The sequence below is a fragment of the Brachyistius frenatus genome, unplaced genomic scaffold, assembly GCF_029030835.1.
Source record: "Brachyistius frenatus isolate BFR_SWC_R1_liver_20210118 unplaced genomic scaffold, ASM2903083v1 Contig_423, whole genome shotgun sequence".
NCBI classification, from domain to species: Eukaryota; Metazoa; Chordata; class Actinopteri; family Embiotocidae; genus Brachyistius; species Brachyistius frenatus.
Genome location: NW_027211022.1, coordinates 61,955 through 87,905, shown reverse-complemented (window position 1 = coordinate 87,905; position 25,951 = coordinate 61,955). Strand labels below are relative to the sequence as shown.

The window sequence follows — 25,951 nt, the reverse complement described above, 5'->3', positions numbered from 1 at the left end:
ACGGAGAGCTGACAGAGGATGGACGGGTGACTAACAAAAATGAACCAACAACCAGAGTTGTGCAGGGGCAGGTTACATATAGTTCGGGGAGGTGATCAGGGAGATGCAGCACACCTGCAGGTGGTGATCAGGGGTGAGTGGCTGCATCTGCTGGGACCGGTGAGGGGCGTGGCCACGGGAGGTGAGGGGCGTGGCCACAGACAAAGACAGGGGACACAGGAGGAGAGGTGATCGGGGGCAAAACGGAGGAAAAAACTGGACTCCTGACATATTCTCCATAAACAAGCTCTAAAAACACTTGAAAAGCCAAAAAGTCACCGTCACTGCAATATCCTTATCAAACACCATATCTTGAGTTGGGAGAACCTCATTAAATTCACTTGTGTGTCTGTTTATAAAAATTTTACATGGCATGGCCCCGCGTCCGCTTAGTGATTTTATTAAACGACGCACTGAAAGTAGCAGACACGCTAGATCTACTTTAAGAGGTGATTGTGTAATTTCACCATAGGTCAAGTTCTTTTAGCAAATCTGCATTATCTGTGAATTCAGCACACTTGTTGAATGCTCTGCCATCACACATACACACAAAAAACATGTACAAAACATTCAAACAGCCTTAATAAATGGCTTGTTGCCACTCAGGTGTGCAAGCATTAATGTACTGTGTGTCCTGCCTGCTTGGTTCACCTATATGTGCATTTGTCTTGTTCAGTGTTGATGTATGTTCTGTGCCTCAGTGTTATATATGTGTTTGTACTGTAGGCACACTTTTCTTTTGCTTACGTGAATTGATTTTGTCCATACGTTATTGTCTGCTTATCGATTAATTTTAGTTTCATTGTTAATTTAAATTTTGTAATTTTAGGCTGCCTTCAAACATCTGGCCGGGGACAGCAGATGAAAATTTGCCTCTCTGGCTAACTCTGGCTCACTTACAGTTTTACTGTTGATTGGTGTGTATTGTCCCTGCAAAATAAATAAATAAATAAATAAATAAAGACGAGGAGACGGGTCAGGTTGACTGCAGGTATGCTGACAGGTTGAGGGTGAGTAGATGTAACAAACTGATAATGCAGGAGTGAAGGACCAGGGTTCATCCAGTGGCAGGAAAGAGAGATGACCACGAAGGCAGAGAGTCACTGGCAGAGCGTCAGGAAGCCACAGGCGAAGGCTCGCTTGGAGGCCAGTAGGGGAGAGTCGGCCAAGGCAGTACTCCTCCGGGCGCCGAGCAGGCGGCGTAGCATCAACCCAGCTGGAGACAGAAACAGGAGAGACGGCGTTGTCGACCCGGCCGGAAGCTAGTGGCCCGGAACAGGGACAGGGACAGGAACAAGAATGGGGACAGGAACGGGGACAGGGACAAGAACGGGGACAGGAACAGGAACGAAACAAAAACAGGAACAGGGACGGGGGCGGGGGTGGGGACGGGAACGGGAACAGGGACAGGGGCAGGAGCAGAACCAGAAACAGGAAAAGGAAAAGGAAAAGGAAAAGGAAAAGGAAAAGGAAAAGGAAAAACAACAGGAACAGGAGAACGGGGATGGGAACAAGAACGGGGACAGGGACAGAAAAAGGAAAAGGAACAGGGACAGGAAAAGGAAAAGGAAAAGGAACAAGAACAGGTACAATGACAGGTACAGGAACAGAAACATAAACAGGAAAAGGAAAAAGAACAGAAACAAGAACAGGTACAAGGACAGGGACAGGAACAGGGAAAGGAACGGACTGGAACAGGAACAGGGAAAAGATCGGGAACAAGAACAGGTACAAGGACAGGGACAGGAACAAAAACAGGGATAGGGACAGGGACAGGAAAAAGATCAGGAAGAGGAAAAGAAAAAGGAAAAAGAACAGGAACAAGGACAGGAACAGGGACAGGAACAGGGACATGAACAGGGACAGGGAAAGGGACGGCAAAAAGAACAAGAACAGATACAGGGACAGGGACGAGGACGAGACGGAACAGGGATGGGGATGGGAACAAGAACGAGAACGGGAACAGGAACAAGAATGGGAACAAGAACAGGGACAGGGACAAGGACAGGAACAGGGAGAGGAAAAAGATCAGGAACCGGAACAAGAACAGGTACAAGGACAGGGACAGGGATGGCAAAAAGAACAAGAACAGATACAGGGACGGGAACGGGGACAGGGACGAGGACGAGAGGGAACGGGAACAAGAATGGGGACAGGAACAGGGGCTACATTTGCTCTGAACATTAATTGATTTCACATTAATAAAAATACAAATTTTCATTGGACTCTTAAGGACCATTTCAATGTAAAGTTACTCCCAGTATAATGTTTGTTCTTTGAGGAATCCTCTTGGTCTGGTCAACCCCACTGTGTCCCTGTTGGAATGTGAAGTCAGATATACATAATTATATAATAATATATAATTGGCAGCACATGAGACTGATGCAGAATTTTATCCTGCAGGTCTCAGAGTTTACAGGAGGGGAGAACTGGAAGCAACTTTAATATTAGATGTAAAAAGAGCATATGTATGTCATGTACTCTGGGTTTGTATAATTATCTGTTATTAGTGAAGTAGGCTGCAGATTAACACCATATAATACAGTAATACATCCTAAACTCACCCTCCACTCTAACAACCACCTCACTGGTTTAGTGCCATCTAGTGGTGAGGCTACAGACTGCAACCAACTGAATTCATCACCTCCTGAGTGTCACATTAAATAATAATCACTCTGACTGACAGCAGCGTTCATCAGTTTAGGAATGTTTAATAGAAGCTAAAACATTTGAACATAAAGGTGAGAGGAGTACATTTACTGAATGCACCGACAGAGAGAGAGAGAGAGAGAGAGAGAGAGAGAGAGAGAGGAGCTGGGCTGCAGAGATCATACTGGATCTATGTTTATACTGAAAACACACAGCAGGAGGAAATCAGAAGAACAGAGAGATGTGTGTGTGTGTGTGTGTGTGTGTGTGTGTGTGTGTGTGTGTGTGTGTGTGTGTGTGTGTGTGTGTGTGTGTGTGTGTGTGTGTGTGTGTGTGTGTGTGTGTGTGTGTGTGTGTGTGTGTGTGTGTGTGTGTGTGTGTCAGCTCAGTGTCTCTGTGAAGCCTCAGTTCCTGATTGTGGTTAAATATCGCAGGTTTCTCAGATAAAAAAATATTCTTCACAGCAGGTTTTATCACATCCATGCATGTCATTGTAGGTTATTGTGGGTCATTGTAGGTTATTGTAGGTCAGTGTAGGTCATAGTGGGTCATTTTGGGTCATTGTAGGTCATTGTTGGTCATTCTAGGTCATTGTGGGTCATTGTTGGTCATTCTAGGTCATTGTAGGTTATTGTGGGTCATTGTTGGTCATTCTAGGTCATTGTAGGTTATTGTGCGTCATTGAAGGTCATTTTGGGTCATTGTAGGTCATTGTGGGTCACTGAAGGTTATTGTGGGTCATTGTAGTTCATTGTGGGTCACTGAAGGTTGTTGTAGGTCATTGTAGGTAATCCGTGACACACTTCAAATGGCACTTCAAAACATAAGATAAACGGAAAGAAGGAAAAGATAGAGGATGAATTTGTGTACTTTCATGACATGTAGGTAGAAGGAGGAGTCGAGGATGAGATGAATGTGGCTGCTGCTGCTTGTACTAAATAAATGTAATAAAAAAATGTAATAAAAAGCTAAGACTCTGGGATCAGCTGAATCTTCTTTTGGCTGCAATACACCACTAATGCATCAGACAAATACACAGGCAGATCCTGGCAGGTGGAAAACACAAGACAGTGAAGAACGGAGCTGAACTCATCCTGAAAGGAGAAATCTGCACAGAGAGAAGCATAAGAAATGTTGACCCCTAAACTTCCCTTTAGTCATCAGCAGACACTAAGAAACATACAGCGATCATCTGGCACGAGGAACAGTAGGCCTCAAATCAGAAAACAGAAAAGAACACACTTGTCCACAGGCAACGTCTTCACAGAGGCAGCAGCCAGGAGTCCTCCTCACTCACAGAACAGTAGTCGTATTAGTAACCATCAGTAGCTGACTGAAGGTGGAGCAGAGTCCAGGCTCCCTGTTCCACTCAGTGTCTCCACCAGACCGTTCTCCAGTCTGACTGTTGATCAAACGATAAAGTGCTTTCAAAAATAATCTCCTCCTTCTCATCATCATCTTCATCTCTACAGTAAATCAGTACATCAGTTAGGGCAATGTTACGAGTAGGAAAGAAAAGAGGAAGAAGTAAAAAGGGTCTATTCAGGCACGAGCAAAGAGATTTCCTCCTCCTCCTCCTCCTCCTCACTTCTGGGCCGCTGGGTTTACTTCCTGAACGGAGTCAGTCTGCCGATGTTGTGCCAGAAGGTGGAGGTTTTCCTCTTTGGCTCGGCCAGCATGAAGACCTGCTGCTGGGGCAGAGCGGTGGGCAGGGAGGGGTGTTTCTGTCGCAGCAGGAAGTCGTAGTAGGGTCTGGTCACCGCTGGCACGTTAAGGCACATGACAGGAAGTGTTTTATATATATATATATACATATATATATATATATATATATATATATATATATATGTGTTATGTAATTAGAAATGATCAGCAAGCAAAGAAACTGTTGGTTCCATCCAGCTTTGTATTAATGAACTGATGCAGTTTGAACGAGTGAAGGTCAGAAAAAACAATCAGAATATTCTGCTTCATCTCCATCTGACTCAAAACACACTTACAATCGAGGACTATGTTTGTTAGACAGACAGACAGAACAACAGACAGCAAAAAGACAGACAGAAGGCAAACAGACAGACAGAACTAAAGACAGCAAACAGCAAACAGACAAACAGCAGACAGACTAAACTACAGACAGAGAGACAGACAGAAAACAGACAGACAAACAGCAGACAGACTAAACTACAGACAGACAGACAGACAGAAAACAGACAGACAAACAGCAGACAGTCAGAGGACAGACAGACATACTGACTGACTGACTGGCAGACAGACAGAAAGACAGACAGCAGACAGACAGAAAGCTCTGATTGATCGGCATACCTTTGGGTTTCCCAGCTGGATGTCTCTTGCAGGCGTTCAGCATGGCTTGTTTCTTCTGAACCTCTGTGAGAGAGAAGCCTGAGAACCGACAGGAAAACTTCTGAAACATCATTTAATGAAGGAACTATGCATGAATGAATGTTTGACAGACACATCCCAAAAAGTCAGGAGACTTTGATTCAGTGGTGAGTTTGATAAAGACATGAGTAGGTTCAACACTGAATATTAAAACTACTGTAAGTGGAAGGAGTAGTCTGACACGTTAGTACTCTGACACGTTAATACTCCGACACGTTAGTAGTCTGACGCGTTAATACTCTGACACGTTAATACTCTGACATGTTAATACTCCGACACATTAGTAGTCTGACGCGTTAGTACTCTGACACGTTAGTACTCTGACATGTTAATACTCTGACACATTAGTACTCTGACATGTTAATACTCCGACACGTTAGTAGTCTGACGCGTTAATACTCTGACACATTAGTACTCTGACGCATTAATACTCTGAAACGTTATTACTCTGACTAGATAGTAATCAGACACGTTTGTACTCCGACACGTTAGTACTCTGACGCGTTAATACTCTGACACGTTAATACTCTGACACGTTAATACTCCGACACGTTAGTAGTCTGACGCATTAATACTCCGACACATTAGTACTCTGACGCATTAATACTCTGAAACGTTATTACTCTGACTAGATAGTAATCAGACACGTTTGTACTCCGACACGTTAGTACTCTGACACGTTAATACTCCGACACGTTAGTACTCTGACACGTTAATACTCTGACACGTTAATACTCCGACACGTTAGTAGTCTGACGCGTTAATACTCTGACACGTTAATACACATTAATACTCCGACACGTTAGTACTCTGATGCATTAATACTCTGAAACGTTATTACTCCGACTAGATAGTAATCAGACACGTTTGTACTCCGACACGTTAGTACTCTGATGCATTAATACTCTGAAACGTTATTACTCCGACTAGATAGTAATCAGACACGTTTGTACTCCGACACGTTAGTACTCTGACACGTTAATACTCGGCACGTTAATACAGCGACACGTTAATGCTCTGACACATTTGTAATCTCACACGTCAGTACTCTGACAAATTAATACTTTGACACGTTAGTACTCTGACATGTTAGTACTCTGACGCGTTAATACTTTGCCACGTTTGTAATCTCACACGTTAGCACTCTGACGTCTTAGTACTCTGAAATATTAGTACTCTGACCCATTAATACTCCAACACGTTAGTACTCTGATGCAATAATACTCTGACACGTTAATAATCCGACACGTTAGTACTCTGACACATTCGTATTTTTTTAGTTTTCGACTCAAGTAAAATGACGCCGTGCTAGTGGCAGCCTGTTACAGCAGCTCCCCCGAGTGTGTTTGTTTCAAGTATTTTTTTTTCTTTCTTCTCTCTTCGGAGTTGTTGTTTTTTCTTCACGTTTGTTAAGTGACGGTCAGACAATGGACCGTAACTTTTCCACTTTTCTGGTGGCTCTTCTACTTTTTTCCCTCTTTGTAACGGAGAGCTACGCACAGTGGACTGGGGCCATTGTTTACTCTCGTGATCAGCTGATTGCGCTGAGTAGGCCTCTACTGCTGCTGCCCGGAGCGAGGCCTGAAATCCCGGACGAACTTCAGAGAAGACGTTGGGGTCGCAGAGCTGGAGCTCAACTGAAGGTGAAGAGGAGGAGATATAAACCATCGGTACCGGAGATTTTAATGGGGAACGTGAGGTCGTTGGCCAACAAGACGGACGAGCTCGGCGCGCTGGTAAAGACCCAGAGGGAATACCGGGAGTGCAGCATCATGTGTTTCACCGAGACATGGCTGCACTCACATCTCCCGGACCACAGCGCGGCCATGCCCGGCTTCAGGACTGTTCGGGGGGACGGAGACGTTGTGCAGAGCTTTAAGAAGAAAGGTGGAGGGATTGAAGTCTATGTGAACGAGAGGTGGTGCAATCCTGACCATGTGTGTGTGAAGGAACGTTTCTGTAGCCCGGACATTGAACTTCTAGCCGTGGGGATGCGCCCTTATTATTTACCGAGGGAGTTCACGTCCGCCATTGTTATCGCTGTGTATGTTCCTCCATCAGCTGACGTAGAGGCAGCAGTGGACACCATCTACTCCACTGTGTCCAAACTTCAGACTAAGCATCCCAGTGCATTTTTGTTAGTTACTGGAGACTTTAACCAGTCTGGATGAAGTCCTGCCAACTGTTCACCAGTATGTGAACTGCCCCACAAGGAACAATAAAACTCTGGACCTACTGTATGCTAATGCCATGGATGCATACAGTGCTACTGCCCTTCCCCCCCTTGGTAGATCAGACCACAACCTGGTCCTGCTGACTCCCAGGTATGTTCCTCTGGTGCAGAGGCAGCCTGTAACCACCAGGACTGTGAGGAGGTGGACACCCTGCAGGACTGCTTTGAGTCCACGGACTGGGATGTGCTGTGTGGACCACATGGGGAGGACATCAACAGCAGGACGGACTGTATCACAGAATACATCAAATTCTGTGAACACACCACACAGGAGGAGGCTGGAGGCCAAATTCCAGCAGAACAACGTGAAGGAGGTGATGACCGGGATGGAGGAGATTACTGGCTTCAAAGGGAGAGAGAGACAACCAGGGGAACCTGGAGAGGAACAATCAGGGGGAACGTGGAGAGGAACAACCAGCTAAACTGTTTCTTCAACAGGTTTAGTTCACCGCCCTTATCGGTCTCCTCCACACCTCACACCTCCCAAACACCTCTGCTGCCTTCCCCCACCCCCCTCTGTCCCTCCTGGTGAGTTGCATGGACACAGAGTCCTTCCCCCCCCTCTCTCTCTGTGACGACTGGCCAGGTTAGGAGACACCTGAAGAGACTCCACCAGCGTAAGGCTGCAGGACCTGATGGCATCGGCCACGGGGTCCTGAAGACCTGCACCGCCCAGCTGGCTGAGGTCCTACAACACCTCTTCAACCTGAGCCTGAAGCAGGAGGAGGTCCCGGTGCTGTTTTAAGACGTCCCTAAGAAGACGACTCCACGACTACCGACTGGTTGCCCTCACATCTCATGTGATGAAGGTGCTGGAGAGGCTGGTCTTGGCCCACCTCAGACCGCTGGTGAAATCTTCTCTGGACCCTCTGCAATTTGCGTACCAGCCTAATGTGGGAGTGGACGATGCCATCATCTACCTGCTGCAACGAGCTCAGTCTCACCTGGATGGAACCGGTGACTCTGTGAGAATCACTTTCTTTGATTTCTCCAGTGCATTCAACATCATCCAACCACTGCTGCTGAGTGAGAAGCTGCGGGTGGTGGGGGTGGACATGTCCACCGTCTCCTGGATCACTGACTACCTGACAGGCAGACCACAGTTTGTCCGTCTGGGCAGTGTGCTATCTGATACGGTGGTCAGTGGTATTGGAGCTCCACAGGGAACTGTTCTGTCTCCTTCCTGTTCACCTTCTACACCACTGACTTCCAGAACAACTCAGAGTCAAGACATCTGCAGAAGTTCTCTGATGACTGCAGTGGACGGTGTATAAGGGATGGACGGGAGGAGGAGTCAGTGGACGGTGTATAAGGGATGGACGGGAGGAGGAGTCAGTGGACGGTGTATAAGGGATGGACGGGAGGAGGAGTACAGGGCAGTAGTGGAGGACTTTGTGGAGTGGGCTGGTAGAAATCACCTCCTTCTGAACATGGCCAAGACCAGAGAGATGGTGGTCGACTTCAGGAGGAAGACGACGGCTCCACAACCGCTGAGAGTTCTGGGAGAGGAGGTGGACATGGTTGAGGAGTACAAGTACCTGGTGTCTCCATGACAACAGACTGAACTGGAAGACCAACATCAACGCTGTCTGCAAGAAGGGGATGAGTCGATTCTTTTTCTTGAGGAAACTTCGATCCTTCAATGTGTGCAACAAGATGTTGGAGATGTTCTACCATCTGTTGTGGCCAGTGAACTGTACTTCTAGTAGTCTGCTGGGGGGGGGAAGCATTGTAGCCGGAGACACCAACAGACTTAACAAACTGGTGAAGAAGGCCGGCTCCATCATTGGCTGCAAACTGGACAGTCTGGAAAGGAGGTGGAGAGGAGGACGCTGAGGAAACTATTATCCATATTGGATAATCCTGACCACCCTCTCCACCTGCTGCAGGGACAGAGGAGGACGTTCTCCAAAAGACTCCTCCAGCTGCTGTCACAAGGACAGATATAAGAGATCATTCCAGATACAGGAGATCATTCCTGATACAGGAGATCATTCCAGACACAGGAGATCATTCCAGATACAGGAGATAATTTCAGATACAGGAGATCATTCCTGATACAGGAGATCATTCCAGATACAGGGGATCCTTCCAGATAAAGGAGATCGTTCCAGATACAGGAGATGGTTCCTGATACAGGAGATCGTTCCTGATACGGGAGATCATACCAGATACAGGAGATCATTCCAGATACAGGAGATCGTTCCAGATACAGGAGATCATTCCAGATACAGGAGATCGTTCCTGATACAGGAGATCATTCCAGATACAGGAGATCATTCCGGTCCACTGCAATAAGACTGTACAATAACTCACCTCTGTCAAAATCCATCACACAACAATAACACCGTTGTCTGTTTTTCTTGTTTGTTTAAATATAAAAAACAACAACAAAAAAACTTTGTACTATTGTTTAGTTAGATTTAATTTAATTCTATTTTATTTTATTTTATTCTATTTTATTGTATATACTGTGCATTTTTATATTTAATAATTTTTGACTGTTATTTTATTTCTTTCCTGTATCTACAAATGCTGCTGTAGCGGAAAAATTCCCCCTTGGGGATTAATAAAGTAACTATCTATCTATCTATCTATCTATCTATCTATCTATCTATCTATCTATCTATCTATCTATCTATCTATCTATCTATCTATCTATCTATCTATCTATCTGTCTATCCGTCTATCCGTCTATCTATCCATCTATCCATCTAAACTACATTAAATTACACGTTACATGAAATTCTATTCTAATTCTATATTTCCATTGAGGAGGTGGAATGGTATTTCTAGTGATGAGCAGGGTGTGATGTCATGATGATTTGACCACATTCCAAATGTTCTGTTCTGTTGACCAATCAGATCCCTGGGTCGGCAGTAATTGTTTTATAATTCAGTATTAAGCATGAACATGAAGTGTGCTTGGATTTTAAGTGTGAACATGAAGTGTGCTTGGACCTGACCTGTCTCGCGGTCATGCTGGACCTGTCTCCTCTCATCAGCAAAGGCTCGGAGCCACCGCTGTTTTTGTTCCGGCTTCTTGGCACACAGGATGTGGACTTCATCACCATCCAGCGACTGCAGCTTTAGGGCATTCTTCACGCTGATGTTAAAGTCCTTCTCCTTTCCATCCTCCACGTCCATCACCTCCATGTGGTCCACGTCCATCCGGCCCTTGTAGTACAACATGTCCCGACGCAGGAGATCCTGCAGTGACAACAGTGACACATTTAGAGAGCACTTCTTTATAGAGTGCAACCCAACTTGGCCAACTGTCCTTCTACATGGTTAATTATAAAACGTTGCATGCTTAAAATATAATTACACTGATTTAAAAATATTTTGAAAACCTGTACCTCTGTTTACTACCAGATTATAATTCACCCGTGTCTCTTGTAGTGTACATGCTTTGAAGTATCTTTCTCAAAGTACCAGAACCATAAGTCCTCCCCAGTTATCTCATTTGACCCTGGATGTACTTTTCCCAATTCTCAACCCGGACGTCGTGATGTACCGTGAACTTTTGTTAAACTGCTCTGGCCCCTCTTTATCACCCTTTTACCTCATAAAAACCCAACCCTTCTGCCACAAGTGACAATATCCACACATACACCCTCTAGGTGTATAAAACCTGTCACTTTGGAGAGCACATCCTGCCAGCTGAAAACCACAGGATATCCCTTTAATCCCTGTTGGGTCACAACCGCTCCAATACACAAACTCCACAGGTGATACTCTCCAGACGCCAGATGACCTCCAGGATTGACCATCTCTAAGATCCACATCTCCCTCATGAGGTCATAGGTCACCAAAAACTCACCAACTATAAGAACAAAATATGGACTTTGTGATTCCTATGATATAACCTGCTATAAAAAAATTAAAAAAAAATTCCCCTCGGGGATTAATAAAGTATATACCTACCTACCTACCTAATGTACTCTGATGATTCTGCTAACTGTGACATTGATAGAAAGTGTTCTGTATCGCAAACTATGACTTTACGTGAATATGCGGACACTCTCTTTCTACTCCTCTATGTCCCTCACCCCTCTCTCTCACTCTTCTCCACCTCTCTCACATCTCTATCTGACTAATTAGGTAGAATGACCTCATCGTTTAAAATGTGATCTGTTTTGTAATACTATATCTTATAACACGTTGGTAAAGTGAAATAAGGGACTTCTTTATACATAGTTTGAATCAAATCGTGCCTTATGTCACCCCCCCTCATGACACCTCCTCCTCATGACACCCCCTCCTTTTTAAAATGTGTTAGTTATTGTGTTAAAATGTTACACTGTTAAAATGTGTTGCACTGTGTTAAAATGTGTAACTGTGTTATTGTGTTAAAATGTTACACTGTTAAAATGTGTTACACTGTGTTAAAATGTGTAACTGTGTTATTGTGTTAAAATGTTACACTGTTAAAATGCATTGAAATGTGTTAAACTGTGTTACACTGTTACACTGTGTTGAACTGTGTTAAAATGTGTTACACTGTGTTAAAATATGTTAGTGTTATTGTGTTAAAATGTTACACTGTTAAAATGTGTTACACTGTGTTAAAATGCATTGAAATATGTGTTAAACTGTGTTACACTGTTACACTGTGTTGAACTGTGTTACACTGTGTTAAAATGTGTTAAATGTCAGAAACTGTGTTAATCTGTTAAAATGTCAAAAGAATGTGTTAAAATGTGTTAGTGTCATCATGTTAAAATGTTACACTGTTAAAATGTGTTACACTGTTAAAATGTGTTACACTGTGTTGAAATGTGTTACACTGTGTTAAAAGGTGTTACACTGTTAAAATGTGTTACTGTGTTAAAATGTTACACCGTGTTGAAATATGTTACATTGTTAAAATGTGTTAGTTACACTATTAAAATGTGTTACTGTGTTAAAATGTCAGAAACTGTGTTCATCTTTTTTTAAATGTCTAAAAATGTGTTACACTGTGAAAATGTGTTAAAATGTGTTACACTGTTAAAATGTGTTACTGTGTTAAAATGTTACACCGTGTTGAAATATGTTACACTGTTAAAATGTGTTACACTGTTAAAATATGTTACGGTGTTAAAATGTTACACCGTGTTGAAATATGTCACACTGTTAAAATGTGTTACAATGTGTTACACTATGTTGAAAAGTGTTAGCGTGTTGAAATGTGTTAAAATGTCAGAAACTGTGTTCATCTTTTTTTAAATGTCTAAAAATGTGTTACACTGTGAAAATGTGTCAAAATGTGTTACACTGTGTTAAAATGTGTTAAACTATGTTACATTGTTAAAAGGTGTTACACTGTGTTAAAATGTGTTACACTGTTAAAATGTGTTACTGTGTTAAAATGTTACACCGTGTTGAAATATGTCACTGTTAAAATGTGTTACACTGTGTTACACTATGTTGAAAAGTGTTACAGTGTGTTGCAATGTGTTGAAATGTGTTAAAATGTCAGAAACTGTTCATCTTTTTTTAAATGTCTAAAAATGTGTTACACTGTTAAAACGTGTTACACTTTGTTGAAATGTGTTAAACTATGTTACATTGTTAGGTTAGGTAGTTACTTTATTAATCCCCGAGGGGACATTTTTTCACTACAGCAGCATACAGAAGCAACAAGATAATAATAGAACAATAGAAAAGCAATAAAATAGCAGTAAAATTATAAAATATAAATATAAAATGCAGAGTATATACAGTGTATACAGTACAGTATATATCTATATATATTATATACAAACAACCAAAAAACACAGTCAACAGTATTATTTTGCCAGAGGTCAGTTATTGTACAGTCTTATTGCGGTCGGCAGGAATGATCTCCTGTATCTGTCCTTGTGACAGCGGAGCTGGAGGAATCTTTTGGAGAACGTCCTCCTCTGTCCCTGCAGCAGGTGGAGACGGTGGTCAGGATTATCCAATATGGATAATAGTTTGTTCAGCGTCCTCCTCTCCACCTCCTTTTCCAGACTGTCCAGTTTGCAGCCAATGATGGAGCCGGCCTTCTTCACCAGTTTGTTAAGTCTGTTGGTGTCTCCGGCTCCAATGCTGCTCCCCCAGCAGACCACAGCGAAGTACAGTTCACTGGCCACAACAGATGGTAAAACATCTCCAACATCCTCATCCCCTTCTTGTAGACAGCGTTGATGTTGGTCTTCCAGTTCAGTCTGTTGTCATGGAGACACCAGGTACTTGTACTCCTCCACCATGTCCACCTCCTCTCCCAGAACACTCAGTGGTTGTGGAGCCGTCGTCTTCCTCCTGAAGTCGACCACCATCTCACTGGTCTTGGCCATGTTCAGGAGCAGGTGATTTATTCCCGCCCACTCCACAAAGTCCTCCACTACTGTCCTGTACTCATCCTCCCGTCCATCCCTTATACACCGTCCACTGACTCCTCCTCCCGTCCATCCCTTATACACCGTCCACTGACTCCTCCTCCCGTCCATCCCTTATACACCGTCCACTGACTCCTCCTCCCGTCCATCCCTTATACACCGTCCACTGCAGTCATCAGAGAACTTCTGCAGATGTCTTGACTCTGAGTTGTTCTGGAAGTCAGTGGTGTAGAAGGTGAACAGGAAGGAGACAGAACAGTTCCCTGAGGAGCTCCAGTACCACTGACCACCGTATCAGACAGCACACTGCCCAGACGGACAAACTGTAGTCTGCCTGTCAGGTAGTCATTGATCCAGGAGACGGTGGACATGTCCACCCCCACCACCCGCAGCTTCTCCCTCAGCAGCAGTGGTTGGATGGTGTTGAATGCACTGGAGAAATCAAAGAAAGTGATTCTCACAGAGTCACCGGTTCCATCCAGGTGAGACTGAGCTCGTTGCAGCAGGTAGATGATGGCATCGTCCACTCCCACATGAGGCTGGTACGTAAATTGTAGAGGGTCCAGAGAAGATTTCACCAGCGGTCTGAGGTGGGCCAAGACCAGCCTCTCCAGCACCTTCATCACATGAGATGTGAGGGCAACCGGTCGGTAGTTGTTGAGGCCAGATGGAGTTGTCTTCTTAGGAACAGGAACCAGGCAGGACGTCTTCCACAGCACCGGGACTTCCTCCTGCTTCAGACTCAGGTTGAAGAGGTGTTGTAGGACCTCAGCCAGCTGGATGGTGCAGGTCTTCAGGACCCGGGGCCGATGCCGTCAGGTCTTCAGGACCCTGGGGTTGATGCCGTCAGGTCCTGCAGCCTTGCGCTGGTGGAGTCTCTCCAGCTGTCTCCTAACCTGGCCAGTCATCACAGAGTGGGGGGTGTGGGGGAGGGCGGGGGTCAAGGTGTCAATGGAGGAAGAGCCCTTTGAGATTGAGGGCTCTATGCAGTTCACCAGGGGGGGCAGAGGGGAGAGGGAGGGAGGCAGCAGAGGTGTTTGGGAGGTGTGGTGTGTGGAGGAGACAGATGAGGGCGGTGAACTAAACCTGTTGAAGAAACAGTTTAGCTGATTGTTCCTCTCCAGGTTCCCCCTGGTTGTTCCTCTCCAGGTTCCCCCTGGTTGTCTCTCTCTCTCCCCTTGAATCCAGTAATCTCCTTCATACCAGTCCACTCCTCCCTCACATTGTTCTGCTGGAGTTTGGCCTCCAGCTTCCTCCTGTAGGAGTCCTTGCACTCCCTCATCTTCTCCTTCAGGTGGCGCTGCACTCTCCTGAACTCCTCCCTGTCCCCAGACCTGAAGCCTGCTTTCTTCTTATTTAGAAGAACTTTCAGGTCACTGGTGATCCACGGCTTGTTGTTGGGGAAGCATTTTACAGTCCAGGAGTGTTCACAGAATTTGATGTATTCTGTGATACAGTCCGTCCTGCTGTTGATGTCCTCCCCATGTGGTCCACACAGCACATCCCAGTCCGTGGACTCAAAGCAGTCCTGCAGGGCGTCTTTAGCCTCCTGTGTCCACCTCCTCACAGTCCTGGTGGTTACAGGCTGCCTCTGCACCAGAGGAACATACTTTGTTTGGTGTCAGTAGGTCCATATTGTGGTCTGATCTACCAAGGGGGGGAAGGGCAGTCGTACTGTATGCATCCATGGCATTAGCATACAGTAGGTCCAGAGTTTTATTGTTCCGTGTGGGGCAGTTCACATACTGGTGAACAGTTGGCAGAACTTTATCCAGACTGGTTAAAGTCTCCAGTAACTAACAAAAACACACCGGGATGCTTAGTCTGAAGTTTGGACACAGTGGAGTAGATGGTGTTAAAAGGTGTTACACTGTTAAAATATGTTACACTTTGTTGAAATGTGTTCAAATGTGTTACACTGTTACATTGTTAAAAGGTGTTGCACTGTTAAAATGTGTTACACTGTTAAAATGTGTTCCTGTGTTAAAATGTTACACCGTGTTGAAATGTGTTGCACTGTTAAAATGTGTTACACTGTGTTAAAATATGCGAAACGGTTACATTGTTAAAAGGTGTTACACTGTTAAAATGTGGTACACTGTTAAAATGTGTTAGTGTCAAAATGTTACACCGTGTTGAAATATGTTACACTGTTAAAATGTGTTACACTTTGTTGAAATGTGTTCAAATGTGTTAAACTGTTACATTGTTAAAAGGTGTTGCACTGTTAAAATGTGGTACACTGTTAAAATGTGTTAGTGTCAAAATGTTACACCGTGTTGAAATATGTTACACTGTTAAAATGTGTTACACTTTGTTGAAATGTGTTAAAATGTGTTACACTGTTAAAATGTGTTACTGTGTTGAAATGTTACACCGTGTTGAAATATGTTGCACTGTTAAAATGTGTTACACTTTGTTGAAATGTGTTAAAATGTGTTACACTGTTAAAATGTGTGAAACTATGTTACATTGTTAAAAGGTGTTACACTGTGTTAAAATGTGGTACACTGTGTTAAAATGTGTTACACTGTTAAAATGTTACACCGTGTTTAAATATGTTACACTGTTAAAATGTGTTACGCTGTGTTACACTATGTTGAAAAGTGTTAGTGTGTTGAAATGTGTTCCTGTGTTAAAATGTTACACCGTGTTGAAATGTGTTGCACTGTTAAAATGTGTTACACTGTGTTAAAATATGCGAAACGGTTACATTGTTAAAAGGTGTTACACTGTTAAAATGTGGTACACTGTTAAAATGTGTTAGTGTCAAAATGTTACACCGTGTTGAAATATGTTACACTGTTAAAATGTGTTACACTTTGTTGAAATGTGTTCAAATGTGTTAAACTGTTACATTGTTAAAAGGTGTTGCACTGTTAAAATGTGGTACACTGTTAAAATGTGTTAGTGTCAAAATGTTACACCGTGTTGAAATATGTTACACTGTTAAAATGTGTTACACTTTGTTGAAATGTGTTAAAATGTGTTACACTGTTAAAATGTGTTACTGTGTTGAAATGTTACACCGTGTTGAAATATGTTGCACTGTTAAAATGTGTTACACTTTGTTGAAATGTGTTAAAATGTGTTACACTGTTAAAATGTGTGAAACTATGTTACATTGTTAAAAGGTGTTACACTGTGTTAAAATGTGGTACACTGTGTTAAAATGTGTTACACTGTTAAAATGTTACACCGTGTTTAAATATGTTACACTGTTAAAATGTGTTACGCTGTGTTACACTATGTTGAAAAGTGTTAGTGTGTTGAAATGTGTTCCTGTGTTAAAATGTTACACCGTGTTGAAATGTGTTGCACTGTTAAAATGTGTTACACTGTGTTAAAATATGCGAAACGGTTACATTGTTAAAAGGTGTTACACTGTTAAAATGTGGTACACTGTTAAAATGTGTTAGTGTCAAAATGTTACACCGTGTTGAAATATGTTACACTGTTAAAATGTGTTACACTTTGTTGAAATGTGTTCAAATGTGTTAAACTGTTACATTGTTAAAAGGTGTTACACTGTGTTAAAATGTGGTACACTGTGTTAAAATGTGGTACACTGTGTTAAAATGTGTTACTGTGTTAAAATGTTACACCGTGTTGAAATATGTTACACTTTGTTGAAATGTGTTAAAATGTGTTACAGTGTTAAAATGTCTGACCAAAAGGGTGAAATGTACCTTTTTACAGAAAACCATCTGATGATCGAAGAGGAAAAACATTCGCTGCTGACTTTTGGCCTGAAGCTGAGACAGTTTGGTCAACTCCCCTGAAAAAATCAGATCAGAGCTCCTGCTGAGGACGTCTTCACCCTGTGAGGACACAGAGACACAGACAACTGTTACTAAAGTTTTATTGTATTATATTGTGTTGTGTTGTGTGTATTGTGTTGTATAGCATAGCTTTGAGTTGTATAATGTTGTATTGTATTGTGTACTGTTGTATTGTGATGTCTTATCTTGTCTTCTGTGTATTCTGTTGTGTGTATTGTATGTGTTGTATTGTGTGTGTTGTAAATATCAGATGGGTGTACATGGTAATATAAAGTGACCCTCTGCTGACCTCCCAGTCCTCGATGCAGCTCTGCCACTGAGCGATCTTGTCGATGTTCTCTAGACGTCGTTTCCTCTCGTTGATCAGTCGGGCTACATTCTTCATGGCGTTTAGCGCCGCCTCCACGTCTTTATAATCCCTGGAGATCAGAGACCGTCAGTCAGGGTGTGAACATGAAGAGTAAAGGACCGTTGTGTTGTTGAGTACTGATCGGTCTTATTCCTCTTTTTGGACACGTGTCCCCCTGTGTGGACATTAGACATGTGTCCCCCTGCTAGACATTAGACACGTGTCCCCCTGCATGGACATTAGACATGTGTCCCCCTGGTAGATATTAGACGTGTCCCCCTGCTAGACATTAGACACGTGTCCCCCTGCATGGACATTAGACACGTGTCCCCCTGCTAGATATTAGATGTGTCCCCCTGCTAGACATTAGACATGTGTCTCCCTGTGTGGACATTAGACACGTGTCTCCCTGTGTGGACATTAGACATGTGTCCCCCAGCTAGACATTAGACAGTGTACACATTAAACACGTGTGCCCCTGCGTGGACATTAGACACATGTCCTCCTGTGTGGACATTAGACACGTGTCCCCCTGCATGGACATTAGACATGTGTCCCCCTGCTAGACATTAGACATGTGTCCCCCTGCTAGATATTAGATGTGTCCCCCTGCTAGACATTAGACATGTGTCTCCCTGTGTGGACATTAGACGTGTCCCCCTGCGTGGGCATTAGACATGTGTCCCCCAGCTAGACAGTGTACACATTAAACACATGTGCCCCTGCGTGGACATTAGACACATGTCCTCCTGTGTGGACATTAGACACGTGTCCCCCTGTGTGGACATTAGACATGTGTCCCCGTGTGGACATTAAACATGTGTCCCTTGTGTGGACATTAGACATGTGTCCCCCGCGTGGACATTAGTCATGTGTCCCCTAAGGACGTCACCTGTGCTGGGGGTTGGTGTATTTGAGCAGCTCCGCCAGCTGCAGCGGGTATTTGCAGATCTTCTGAACCGGAGTGAGCAGGAATCCGTCTAAAGAGATGTCGATCATCTTCTGCAGCAGGCGGCACGCCTCGAAGAAAAACATGTACTTGTTGACCTTCATGACCTTGGAGAGCTGCACGCAGGCGTTTGGGTGGTTGTTACAGTACTCCGAGTAGATCTGGAAGTCTGTTTGCTGCACATGAACCACAACAACAGGGTCAGGGGAAGAAACTCTGAGAAGACTAACTCAGAGCAGAAAGAAGCAGGTGTCTGTCGTACAGTTCTCTGAGAACATGAATCACCTGACCTGCACCTGGTTCTAGGTTCTAGGTTCTCTGGATTCGAGCTGACTCAGCTTACGTGTTCCAGGAAGCAGAATCCGATCTCGCTGAGGTGCGGCTGCTCCTTGTTGAACTTCTTCTCCAGAACCTTCAGAAACTTCCTCTGGAACCGGTAGATCTCCTCGATGTTGCTAAAGATGGTGCGGAGCTGCTCCTCGGTGAACATATCGGTCCTCTTGCGGCACTGTTTGATGTAACCCTGAAGAGAACGCAGACCGGCTCAGAACCAGCTGCACACATTGTTTAAACAGCAAACATGACAAACACATGGAACCATCTGTCACATACAAACACATGAAGACCAGATAAACAGTTTGATGATGTTAGAGAACATCAGCTGTGTTCCTCTGATTCAGAAGTCATCGACTCCGAGACCGTTTTTCAGACATTAACATTTTCTGAACGTTCCACATCTTAAAGCTGCAGGTGTTCTGCTGGTTTGACTTTCCTGTAAGGACATTATTTAACCAGAGAGTCAGTGGGTGGCAGTGAATCAGTGAATCAGTGAATCTGCGATTCAGCGAATCAGTAAATCAGTGAAAGTAAATCAGTGAAAGTGAATCAGTAAATCAGTGAATCAGTGAAAGTAAATCAGTGAAAGTGAATCACTGAATCTGTTAGGATTCCTGTCTGCTCCTCTGTTTTGTCCCCATTCACCTCTCCTCATGTTTTCTGTCGGTCCCTTCTCTCCTCATGTTTTCTGTCGGTCCCCTTAACAAACAAGTTATTGTGTCCCCATGTGTTCTGTGTCCTCCTCTCCTTGCCTCCTGTCACCTCCCATGGCCACACCCATCACTGGTCTCAGCAGCTGCTACCACTCTCCCCAATCACCACCTGCAGGTGGCTCATTTCCCTGATCACCTCCAGAGACTATATTTGCCCTGCCCCTGCAATCATCTGGTGTCGGTCCATACTGCAAGTTACTGTCAGATTCTGTCTAGTTTTGACCAGATGCTGCCTGTTACTACTAGTCTCCCACCATCTGTCGCCAGTGAGTCTGACCGTCCGTCCCCGGTCCTGTTCCTACTTATGTGGACGTAACGAAGTATGTCAGGTCTGTTTGTGGGTGCTGCATGATGTCGGTTGATCTTCTGCTCCACTCTGACACTCACTTTAAAACCAAACCTCTCCGTCATGTTGAACTCTGATGTTCTACTGAACACATTGATGTGTTTTCTCATGTGTTTGATGTGTTGGTCCTTCAGGATGTTTGTTAGACAGCTGTAGATGTTTTCTTAGATTAGTGTCATTAGAAGAGTCGTTGGCTTTAGAGTGTGTTGTGTATTTCATGGTTCATGAGCAGGTTCATTAGAGCTGGTCTAACAGTTTATAAAGCAGATCATGATTGACAGCATGTTTTCCAGTCAGACCTCACAAATGTCCTTCAGGTGCTTGATGTAGTCTCTCTCTGTGCTCATGATCTCATTGATGACGTTGGTCCTCATCTGCTCTTTGCAGGGTAAACCGGGTCCCAGCAACGAGCCCAGACCTGCCCGGTCCTGCTCCCCAACCTGGTTCTCCTCCAGCTGGGCCAGGTACTCCTCCATGGGCTCGTCCTGGTTCACACGCAGCTGGGGAGAGAGTTGACTGTTAGAGTCACGGACAAAGATCTCTCGCATCTTTGTTCTCTTTAAAATCACATCAATATGAACCACACGTTCTGCCTGCAGTCCCTCGTTGACGAACATCGTACCGTCATTATGATGCTTTGTTCTGTTTTAATGACAGTCCTTTAGCATAAAGCTCGGACTCTGCAGACAACACAAATATAACGGGTCGATAATTTGTGTCTCACCCGTACGAAGCTGGCGGGGAACCAGCCTTCACTGTCCACCATGCGTCCCCACCACCACTCCTTGTTCGTGGCATCCACTACTTCGATGACATCACCGGCTTTGAAGCCCAGCTCCTGGTCGTCCATGGTGACGTGGTCCCAGAGGGCCTCGGCGTACACCACGCTGCCATCGCTGATCAGCTGGAGAGGAAGCAGACCGGTTCTGTGAGCTTTGGTTCTACGTGCTGTGCTGCAATGTGGCCGTTACATGACGGGAACATCACTGCTCCGTCCCGGCTCGTCAGTTCTGCTGCTCCGATGTGACCAACACAAACCTCACCATCACTAACCCTGACCTCGAACCACTGCCTCAACGGTCCTGCAGACTACTGCAGAGGAAGACAACAGGAAGACTCTGCAGGAACAAACAGGTGCATTGTGGGAAAGTGTAACGAAGTGTTTTTAGGTACTGGGTAACCAGTTTGGACACATTCAGGGAGTTTCTTTATTCTTCACCATTTTCTACAGTGTAGAACCAAACTGATGACATCACAACTATGAAATATCAAACATGGAATGATGGAATAAATAAAAAATGTGTAAACAAACAAATATACACTTCACATTTCAGACTCTTCAGTTTGACAGATGTGAACACAGATTGGAGGAATCTCGTCTGACATCACGGTGAGCGTATTGCATCTCTTCCTGTCTACAAACATTGTGACTAGTGTTACTTCTCTGCTATTTCATCTTCTTTTCCTGAATTAAACATATCTTAACTCTCTCCACACTTCTTCTAATCTCAAGTTAAAACTCACGTTTGCTCTTGAACAATTCTACTGTTAAATCTTTGACCAACGTTCACTAACTTGGTGTTTTGGTGCTGCTAGCTTAGAAGTTAGCAATGGCTTCCCTCTCTCCCTCCACATCTTCTGGTTTTTCCTGCTCAGTGTGTGACGTTTAGTTACGACCCTGCCTCCCTTAATGATAATGCTACCTGTAATAAATGTAGTGTAGTTAGGGCTCTGGAGGCCAGGGTCACCGAGGAGGGGGGGGAGGAGGAGGAGGAGTGTAGTTAGGGCTCTGGAGGGTCATAGAATTAGAATCACTGCTGTGCACCATGCTACACAACCAGCTAGCTGTAGGAGCTAATCAGGGAGGGGGTGGACAGCTGTCCAGGGTACAGGTTTAGTTAGCCGGTCCCCCGCAGCACCCGAACAGCCGGGCGGCCGGGGGACAGTACGAAGGAGACATCGTCCCAAGAAGAAGCCCACGGTTCACCACCGACCTTCACGTCTCCAACTGATGTTCCACATTCTGTGAAACACCTGCTGAGAAACCAACTCTGGTTATTGGAGACCCTATTTAACATGAAGTTAGTGAAACCAGGGGACAGAGTCAGATGCCTTCCAGGGGCCAGAGACAGATGTCTTCCAGGGGCCAGAGCGGGTGACATACATTGAATCAAACCTGAAACTGCTGACTAAGGCTAATCATAAATCGAGGAGGAGGAGGAGTGGCAGCAATCTTCCACTCAAGTTTATCAATTAATCCAAAGCCTAAATTTAGTTCTAAATCATTTGAGAGTCTGACTCTTAGTCTCTCACCCAAACTGGAAAGCAGAGAAACGGATTGTATTGTTGTTGTTTATTTCCCACCTGGTCCTTATTCAGAGTTTCTAACTGAATTCTGACTTTTGATCAGATTTAGTGCTGAGTTCAGATAAAGTGATGATAGTGGGAGACTTTAACATTCATGTTGACGTGGACAACGACAGCCTCAGTTCTACTTTCAGCTCATTATTAGATTCTATTGGCTTTTCTCAGAATGTAAATAAACCCCGTTACCATGGTAACCACACCCTCCATCTGGTTCTGTTGTATGGAATGGAAACTGAAAATGTAATAGTATTTCCTCAAAACCCTGTTTTGTCGGACCACTTCTTATTAACATCTGAAGTTCCAATAATGGACGACACAGCATGTGGGAATAAATCCCACTACAGTAGATGTCTGTCAGATGATGCCGTGGCCAAGTTTAAGGAAGCAGTTACATGTTTATCCTCTTCGATGCCGTGTGTTAAAGCAGTGGAAGACATCTACGTTGATCTTAGTCCCACACAAGTGGATCATCTGGTAGAAAACACTGCAGTATCTCTGCTACAACTCTAGATGATGTCGCCCCTCTGAAGAAGAGAGTCATGAACCAGAGGAAGTTGTCTCCATGGTACAACTCAGAACTACGCTCTGCTAGGCCGCGACTAGAAAGATGGAAAGGAAATGGAGTTCCACTAATTTAGAAGAATTTCACCTGCCTGGAAGGAGAGTCTAATATTATATAAGAAAGCTCTTCGTAAGGCCAGAACTTTATATTATTCATCATTAATAGAGGACAACAAGAACAACCCCAGGTTTCTTTTCATCACTGTAGCAGGCTGACAAAGAGTCCCAGTTCTGTTGAGCCCTCTATTCCTTCAGCTCTCAGCAGTAATGACTTCATTAACTTCTTTACTAATAAAATTCTTACTATCAGGGAGAGAATCGGGCCGACCCTTCCTGACACCATCACTGATGTGATGTTAAACACAGCAGCCCTGAAAGCAACTGTAGGACCAGATGTAAACTTGGAACATTTCTCTCCTGTTGAGCTCTCTGAGTTAACTAGAATTATTTCTTCATCTGGATCCTCTAGCTGTCTGTTAGATCTCATCCCAACTAAACTTTTTAAGGAAGTCTTCCCTTTAATTAATACTTTCATATTAGATCAGATCAACCTATCTATTGTAACCAGCTATGTACCGCAGGCTTTTAAAGTGGCTGTAATTAAAACTTTACTTAAAAAGCCGACTCTTGATCAGCTGTTTTAGGAAACTACAGACCAATTTTCAACCTGACGTTTATTTCTAAAATCCTTGAAAAAGTTGTTTCAAATCAACTTTGTGATCATTTACAAAGGAATGATCTGTTTGAAGATGTTCAGTCTTTAGAGTTCATCATAGCACAGAAACAGCTCTGGTGAAAGTTACTAACGACCTTTCATTAGCCTCAGATAATGGACTCGTCTCTGTACTTGTTCTTCTGGCCCTCAGTGCTGCTTTTGATACGATTGATCATACGATTTTATTACAGAGATTAAAAGACGTTACGAAGATTAAAGGAACTGCATTAGACTGGTTCAAATCCTACTTATCAGATAGATTCCAGTTTGTTCATGTAAACAATGAGTCTTCCAGACAAACAAGAGTTAGTTATGGCGTTCCACAAGGCTCAGTGTTAGGCCCAATACTTTTTACTTTGTACATGCTTCCATTAGGAGATGTCATCAGGAAGCACTGCATCAACTTCCATTGTTATGCAGATGACACTCAGCTATATCTTTCTATAAAACCAGATGAAACTAATCAGTTAGTAAAACTTGAAGCCTGTCTAAAAGACATAAAGGCCTGGATGACCAAAAACGTCCTGCTTCTAAATTCAGACAAAACAGAAGTTCTTGTACTTGGTCCTAAACACCTCAGAAACTCTTTCTGTAATCACTTAGTTACTCTAGATGACGTTGTCTTGGCCTCCAGTAAAACTGTGAGGAACCTTGGAGTCATCTTTGATGAGAATTTGTCCTTTAGACACCATATAAAGCAAATCTCCAGAACTGCCTTCTTTCATCTACATAATATTAATAAAATCAGGAAAATCCTTCCTCAGCGTGAAGCAGAAAAACTCAGTCATGCGTTTGTTACTTCTAGACTAGATTATTGTAATTCCTTGTTGTTAGGATGTCCAAATTACTCATTAAAAACCTGCAGCTGATCCAAAATGCTGCAGCAAGAGTACTGACGGGATTTAGCAAGAGAGATCATATTTCTCCAGTTTTATCTTCTCTTCACTGGCTTCCTGTGAAATCAAGAATAGAATTTAAAATTCTCTTGATGACTTACAAAGCTCTACATGACCAGGCTCCATCATATCTTAGAGATCTTATAGAACCATATAATCCTAGCAGAGGACTTCTCTCTCAGTACGCTGGTCTACTTGTGGTTCCTAGAGTTTCCAGAAGTAGAATGGAAGGCGGAGCTTCAGTGTTCAGGCTCCTCCCCTGTGGAACCAGCTCCCAGTTTGTGTTGGAGGGGCAGAAACCCTCTCTAGCTTTAAGATTAGACTCAAAACCTTCCTTCTTGATAAAGCCTATAGTTAGGGCTGGCTCAGGTAGACCTGAACCAACCCTTAGTTATGCTGTTATAGGCCGAGGCTGCTGGAGGACTTCGTTACATGCTGAGCTTCTTTTCTTTCCTTCTCCTCTTTAACTGACTCATACCTCACCATCTTTTTCTCTCCCATAGTTTCTTCTTATTATCTGTTGTCTCCATTCAGTTCTTTCGCTCGTGTAGTTTCTGTTCTTTCTTTTCCAGATGTCCCGTCATGGAGCTGCATGTCTCTGCTCTGCGATTGTCGTCTCCACCAACAGTTCTTCTCTTGTATCTCTATGCTGTCCTTTTCTCTCTTTTCCCTCCTAGCTTATGTGGGAATTGCTGTATTGTTGGTTTCTCTGTATAATATTGTAACGTTTTGCTGTAAAGACTTTAATGTGTTAAGTACCATGAAATAACCTGTGTTGTGATTTGGAGCTATATAAATAACATTGATTTGAATTAACGGCAGCTTCATGAGGTCATCAACATGTCAGCATGGAGGAGACCTGCTGGGACCAAGAGTCACCAGGAGAGGACACGAGACCAGAGGAGACCTGCTGGGACAGAGACCAGGAAAGGACACGAGACCAGAGGAGACCTGGACTCTGATCTGAGGAGTCCTGATGGGAGATCTGGTCTTTGAGACCCAGAGAAGATGAACAGGTGGTATTTGCAGGTGTGGTTCCCATCATGCAGCAGGAGCTGTGATGATGAACACTGAACCAGCATAGAGACCACCACCTCCTGCCGGAGAAGGAGGACGAGGAGGATGAGGAGGTGGCAGAGTTATTGATGGAGACTCTGCAGTGGTCATATTTCTCTGCCTTTACAGACCCCTGCGTCAACAAAACTCCATACACCATCCACAATGGTGACTGAGCCAGTGTCCCTTCATCTCTGCCGTCTCCTCCATCTC

General features: G+C 44.0%; 2 protein-coding genes across 3 annotated transcripts in view; one reads left to right on the top strand and one right to left on the bottom strand.

Moving 5' to 3' along the window:
• Positions 1-1,338: 1,338 nt before the first annotated feature.
• On the top strand, positions 1,339-2,219 carry LOC138637012 (U1 small nuclear ribonucleoprotein 70 kDa-like). Its single transcript, XM_069725429.1, has 2 exons — positions 1,339-1,637; positions 1,970-2,219. The coding sequence occupies exons 1-2, from the start codon at positions 1,339-1,341 to the stop codon at positions 2,217-2,219; spliced, it is 549 nt and encodes a 182-aa protein (XP_069581530.1).
• Positions 2,220-2,730: 511 nt separating this feature from the next.
• arhgef4 (Rho guanine nucleotide exchange factor (GEF) 4) overlaps positions 2,731-25,951 on the bottom strand; it is a 47,256-nt gene continuing 24,035 nt past the window's right edge. For both annotated transcript variants that reach the window (XM_069725432.1, XM_069725433.1), the window contains 9 exons: positions 20,868-21,047; positions 20,443-20,643; positions 19,092-19,271; positions 18,692-18,924; positions 17,740-17,869; positions 17,358-17,489; positions 10,288-10,531; positions 5,011-5,088; positions 2,731-4,450 (listed from right to left, as the gene is read on the bottom strand). In XM_069725432.1, the coding sequence (XP_069581533.1) occupies positions 4,293-4,450; positions 5,011-5,088; positions 10,288-10,531; positions 17,358-17,489; positions 17,740-17,869; positions 18,692-18,924; positions 19,092-19,271; positions 20,443-20,643; positions 20,868-21,047 (1,536 nt within the window). In that variant the 3' untranslated portion in view covers positions 2,731-4,292. The remainder of the gene's footprint in view (positions 4,451-5,010; positions 5,089-10,287; positions 10,532-17,357; positions 17,490-17,739; positions 17,870-18,691; positions 18,925-19,091; positions 19,272-20,442; positions 20,644-20,867; positions 21,048-25,951) is intronic.

Bases quoted from the DNA above. Each gene is read 5' to 3' on its own strand.
- LOC138637012 (XM_069725429.1), top strand. From the start codon at position 1,339: ATGGGGACAGGAACGGGGACAGGGACAAGAACGGGGACAGGAACAGGA. The intron at 1,638-1,969 runs GTACAGGAACAG...GAGACGGAACAG, and splicing joins AAGAACAGGTACAATGACAG to GGATGGGGATGGGAACAAGA.